The following is a 6,000-nucleotide window of genomic DNA, read 5'->3' as shown; positions in this document are numbered from 1 at the left end:
ACTTTAGGTAATTTCATTACCATTGGACAACTGACTGGCATCCAGCATACCATGACAAGCCTTTACTACACCTGTTATGTTTAGGTATTCCATTGACCCCCAAACAGGTGGTAGGGGTGGCCTACACCAAGAAGCAGAGTCTAAGTGGCTGCAGGTCTTCATCAGAATAATCTGCAAGTGATGATGTGCCACCACAATAGTGGGCGACAGACTACTTTGCTGCCTGGTAGCCACCAGGTCCTGACCCCGAGGATTACCCCACCGGTAATGGAGAGCGTGGGCTCAATATCACTTGAAGAGTAAGCAAGTAAGAGCAAGAACAAGTGACTGTTGACTGGAGACAAGCTAAAGGCCAGAGCAGGCTGAAATCAAAGAAGGACAAGTAACTAGCCATAGCCAGGGCTGGGCAGGCAGAGTTCAATAAATAAGTCAAAGATTGGGGCAGGTGGAATCAGTGGCGTAGCTAGAGACTATAGAGCCCATAGTAAAACTTTCATGGGGCCTTTAGGTCTAGGCACTCTTGAGCAATGCCACCTGTCCCTACCCTATGGGATATGAGTAAGGCCAGATTTGTACTGTTTACCACCTAAGGCAATTGTCAGGGGCCACCCCCTCCAGTTTAGGTAGCAAGATGACCCTTCCCCCCTCCCTCCAGTATAGGTAGTCTGAAGACCCCTCCCCCTTCCCTCTAGCGTAAGAAGCCAGATGACCCTCCCCTTCTTCCGTATAGATAGCCTGATGACCCCCCCTTCCTCCAGGACAGGTAGCCAGGTGACCCTTCCCCCCACCCCAGTATAGCCTGCTGCCCTCCCACCCTTGATCCTGTGGTGCCCTAGGCCATGGCCTATGTGGCCTTGGCTTAAATCAAGCCCTGGGTATGAGTTGAATGAGCAATTTACATTTAGATGCATTGTACACTGTGTATACTGATACAAAGTCAGATGGTAGAGAAACAAATTAAAGTTAATACTGAACACATTAAGTACCACTTGGGCCCCTTCATCTACAGGGCCCCATAGCAGTTGCTATGGCTCCTATGACTATTGCTACAACCCTGGGAAGAATTCAACGAAGTCTAGCTAGCTGGGATCACAGCAGGATATTAAACTTGTAGGCAACTGCTATATGCTCATAGCCGCAGATATCGGGCAACTTGCCATAGTCTTGCCAAAGCGCTGCGGAATATGTTGGCGCTATATAAATAAAAAAATAATAATAATAATAGTCTCAGGCAGACTCTAAGGCCTAGTGCACACCAGAGCGTTTCGGCTGCGGTTTGCGATCCGCTTGCAGGTGCGGATCCGCTAGGGTAATGTATTTCAATGGGCTGGTGCACACCAGAGCGGGAGGCGTTTTGCAAAAACGCATACTCCCGGGCTGCTGCAGATTTTGGATTGCGGATGCGTTTCTGCCTCAATGTTAAGTATAGGAAAAACGCAAACCGCTCTGAAAAACGGCACTTTAGAGCGGTTTGCCAGGCTTTTTTTGTTACAGTAGCTGTTCAGTAACAGCTTTACTGTAACAATACATGAAATCTACTACACCAAAAACGCTTCACAAAATCGCAAAATGCTAGCTGAAACGCTACAGAAAAAGAAGAAAAAGCGTTTCAAAATCTGCTAGCATTTTGCGGATCTGCTAGCGGTTTTTGGTGTGCACCAGGCCAAATAGTCTGCCAGAAAATAGGCCAAACCTCCTCATTATGTTGCATGCACATTAACAATTGTAAGTGTTTTTGTAAGTGCAGACTTAAAACACGCGTGCACATGAACTTAGTGCCAAATTCTGGAACATGCGCAGATTGACCCAGGAGTTAGATGCACAAGATGGCCCGGACAATGACACATGCATGTAGTGACATGGCAGGCTCTTAAACACTATGCACATGTACATTCATTTTTGCATACTCATTCGAGTTTAAAAACACATTGCACATGTGTTGGAAAACCATATTAGCTTTTAGACAAGCATGTTTATATTTTTCATGCTGCTTTGTGTTTTAAAAAGTGCAGCTTGCTGCATCTTTGGGGTTAAACACAAGCATTTTAGTGTTAATGGCAGTGGGTGGAAATGCAAATGTGTGCAAAAACATACCAAAGTGTGGAGAAAACCGGATGCATTAGGCCCGTGTTCACTCTGGAGGAAAAAAAAGTGTTGTTTTTTTTTAACCTGTGGATCCGTTCACATTGGTCTGTTAGATCCAGGGTTGTGGAGTCGAGGAGTAGGCATAATTTTGGGTACCTGGAGTCAGAGTCTGTGATTTCAATAAAGTGAGAAGTTGGAGTCGGGTAATTTTTGAACCAAATCCAGAGCTTTTGTAAAAATTAGACTAAGGAGTCAGAGAGTCGGAATCAGAGCAATTTTGGTTACCTGGAGTTGGAGTCAGTGGTTTCATAAACTGAGGAGTTTGAGTCGGAAGATTTTTGTATCGACTTCACAGCCCTGGTTAGATTGGATCCGTTCCGCGCGGTCCGCTGAACGGACTGCAAATTTGGTTTTGCAGCAATTTGGCCAGACTGATGAGCCCAGCGGAATAGAAACAGAAGCAAAGCATTGGGGGCAATGAAGAAACAGAATTTTAGTTCACACTAGTAAAGAAATGGACTGATCTAGACAGCAAAATCCACTTTGGGGAAGGGATGTGGGGAAACAGACCAGACGTAGCTGAATCGGCAACAGAATGAAAATGGATCCGATTGACCGGTAATCAGATCTGTTTTCACAAATCCGTTTGCCACTCAATTGCGAGTGTGAACCGGGCCTTACTAACGTAAATGCACAATATATGGCCTCGATTCATAAAAGTGCCTGCGAGCGGGGAAAGTCGAGCGGGGAAACACCGCTGTCGGTATTTCCGCCTTCAGGGAGGTAATTCATAAAAATGTTGCCTGTTGTGACAGGCGTGCGGAGATACTCCGCTGTAGGCAGGCGTTAGGCTGTCCTACGCATGCGGAAACAGGAGAAGCAGGCGGAATCCCTCCGTGCGGTGTTCTCTCTGCAGCTGCTTGGGAGGTCTGTCCCATTCACTGCAACGGATTCCGCACGCTTCTCGCCACATCAGAGGTAGCGGTAATACCCGTCCGCATACCGCTACCTCTAATCTTTATGAATTGACATTTGTTACTTTTGCTGTGATAATCACCGCGCAAGGCGGTGATTGATCACTCTGCTTGTGGATGTCGGCTTTTCATGCGGAAAAAGCCTTTATGAATACATATTTTGCTGTGTGGTCGGTAAAGCGAGCGGCTTTCTGCATTTCCTCATGCGGAAATGCTTTATGAATCGAGGCTATAGTGTGCAAAAAACTTTCTGCAGATATCAAGCTTTGCACTACATGATATGGAAATGTATGCATAGCAGAGATGGACAATACAACAAGAAGTCTTAATTCCTGTATCTGCTAAAGGTGAATCATATTTCTGCACAAAGGAAAGGTTTTTTTATTGCATAGTTAGTAATTATACAAAATGTTCTCTGTAAATGCTAAAATGTACTTATAGTCATATTAGTTCTTGTTTCTGCCATTGCAATATTCATACAGCATTTCATATGTCTGCCCGGCTAGCTCAGTCGGTAGAGCATGAGACTCTTAATCTCAGGGTCGTGGGTTCGAGCCCCACGTTGGGCGGTTGATTTTTACACCTTTAGTATATTTAGATAGCGCTGTAATCTGCACTTTATATGTAATAACTCTCTCAAAACATGTCATTTCACCATTTAAACCTCACTCGTAGATAATCACTTATTGGCCACAACACACTATGGACGTGAGTGACCTATGCCATTATTTTTATTCTCTTTGTAAACAACAAGCAAAATTTACCATTATTACACCGTCAGACAAATAAGGCTCTAGTTAACTTTCAACTAATATAAATACAGCTGTAAAAAATTAAGGCAGTGTAAAAATTAAGTAAGCTGCTCCGAGGTAAAAGCACAGAAGCGAGCCTCCGCTCTTCTTTATTATCAGAGACAGAAGGCGGCTTAAGAATTCTGGGCATGCGCACACCGTAGAATTGAGCTGGAGAGTCCGATCTGCGCATGGGCAGAGGGCGCCGTGACGTGCGGGCCCGCGCGGTGTGTAGATGCGGCGATCCCGTTCCCGGTAGCCGCGGATGTTATAAATGGCGCCGAAGCAGGATCCAAGGCCAAAGTTCCAAGAGGGTAAGCGTAGTGCTCTATTTGCCGGGGTTTGGGGGCAGGTGCGGGGCTTCTGGCGCTCACCCGCGAGGGGTTCCCACGTTTAGCATTATTCATTTCCTGTAGCGAGTGGCAGGGTTGCACCGGAAGCGGCGGCTCCAGAGAATGTCGTGTATCCCCCGCGTGCCAGGGTAGCAGCGTTTCCTCACACAGCAGTACGGCTCCCATGCTAGTGCTGGATGGGGAGGGGCTATATGTGTATATTCTGCAGGAGCTCCCTATGCTGCAGAACTTGCTTCCTTGGGCTACATTCACAATAGCCATTCTTTTTATTCTATAACAGTGGAGGCAGTTTATTTTTCTGCTCAATTTCTTTTTGACTATAGACCTGTGGTGAATTAGCTCTTGACTGATACTGTTGAGCTCTTACAAACCTACAGCCTGTTCCTATAGAAAACTGATCTGCATCCTGCATCCTGTGCATTGTGTATGGAATGCACAATGTACATGAATCTATAGAAGACCTTTTTATTTGTCAATTGCGCTCTCTCCAGCTGATGCTGGGTACACACGGTAACATTTTCTGTGCGATTTTGCGACCCGCACTCGATTCTCTTATCGTCATTCATTTTTCTTATCTTTTTCCGTTCAAGGCTATGAGAAATTGAGCACGGAAACGATTGGGAGCAATATCGGGCATGACGGATTTTATCTATCGGATCCATCTATCGCACAGAAAATTGTACCGTGTGTATTAGGCATGAGAATCGAGCCTGTATGCAGGTGTTCCCCAAGCTCGTTCAAATATCTGGAATGTTGGATCTTTTAATACCAGCAACCCAGGTTTATTGTTTCGGGACCTGCCAAAAGCTGCTCCAGTGTGCGCCATGTCACTGTCCCTACCCCATAGAGGCAGTACGTGCCACATTGTGTCTCTGCATCACTCAGCCCCCAAACTGTCTCTGGAGACCTTATCTGTCCAGGTGACCACAATTATGTTGGCACGCACCTTAAAGTGACTGTTAAGTGTGGGAGAGAAGTTTTATTTTTTTGATAAAAAACCTGTGAGGGAAGAAGTTACTTGCCTAAGGAGTAAGGAGCATAGTTGACCCCACCGATGCTTGCTATGACCCTCTTTGCTGTGTACGAGTGCTGTCAAGCTCTGCATCTGTGAGTATGGTCTGCTCATGTCTAGCAGCACAATGCCACTTGTGCATAGAGAAAAAACGCCATGTGTGAGCGACTTTGTGCTACTGGGTAAGTGCAGACCGTACTTGCACATGCGTAGTATGGACGAGCACAGTCATGAGAGCATATCGGACAAGCTCTTGTTGGGTATGGTTATAGGGTCCCAGTGCTGAATGGTTGTCTTGAGGAGGATGGGGAAGCCTCTAGAATAACCAGAGGTTTTCCTCTATTTGGGTAAGTATCCAACTTTTTCTTATTCTCCCCCCCCCCCCCCCCTTGCTTCAAGTTCACTTTAAAAGGAACCTAAAGCATTTATTAAATAATAAAAAAAAAGCAAGGTTTAACTTACCTGGGGCTTCCACTGGCCCCCTGCAGCCATCTTGTGCCCGCGCCATGCCAAAATAATCCTCCGGTCCCCTGTTGCGGCTAAGGTTAATTTTTGCTGACTGATCAGCCCTGGCCGCACGTGTATTCGTGCTTCTACTGCGCTGATGGGAACGAGGCCGTGCAGGGCCGCACAGTGGCTAAACGAAAACTGAGCCGTTGCGGGGACCAGAGGATCGGTTTGATCTGGCGCGGGAGCAGGAAGGCTGCAGGGGGCCGGTAGAAGCCCCAGGTAAGTTAAACTTGCAGTTGTCCTTTAAGCAGTTATTAATAAGCTTTCCAGATCAG

The 6,000-nt window shown here is 46.3% G+C and overlaps 1 protein-coding gene and 1 non-coding gene across 3 annotated transcripts in view; both read left to right on the top strand.

Annotated features, from left to right (window-relative positions):
* Nucleotides 1-3,555: 3,555 nt before the first annotated feature.
* Nucleotides 3,556-3,628, top strand: TRNAK-CUU (transfer RNA lysine (anticodon CUU)). The gene has a single exon. It is a non-coding gene; the product is annotated as a tRNA-Lys (tRNA).
* A 404-nt stretch (nt 3,629-4,032) lies between these two features.
* Nucleotides 4,033-6,000, top strand: part of MORF4L1 (mortality factor 4 like 1) — a 51,920-nt gene continuing 49,952 nt past the window's right edge. For both annotated transcript variants that reach the window (XM_068275073.1, XM_068275074.1), the window contains exon 1: nt 4,033-4,164. In XM_068275073.1, the coding sequence (XP_068131174.1) occupies nt 4,125-4,164 (40 nt within the window). In that variant the 5' untranslated portion in view covers nt 4,033-4,124. The remainder of the gene's footprint in view (nt 4,165-6,000) is intronic.

This window comes from Hyperolius riggenbachi, chromosome 3, assembly GCF_040937935.1.
Source record: "Hyperolius riggenbachi isolate aHypRig1 chromosome 3, aHypRig1.pri, whole genome shotgun sequence".
NCBI lineage: Eukaryota > Metazoa > Chordata > Amphibia > Anura > Hyperoliidae > Hyperolius > Hyperolius riggenbachi.
This window is presented reverse-complemented; position numbering and strand designations above follow the sequence as displayed.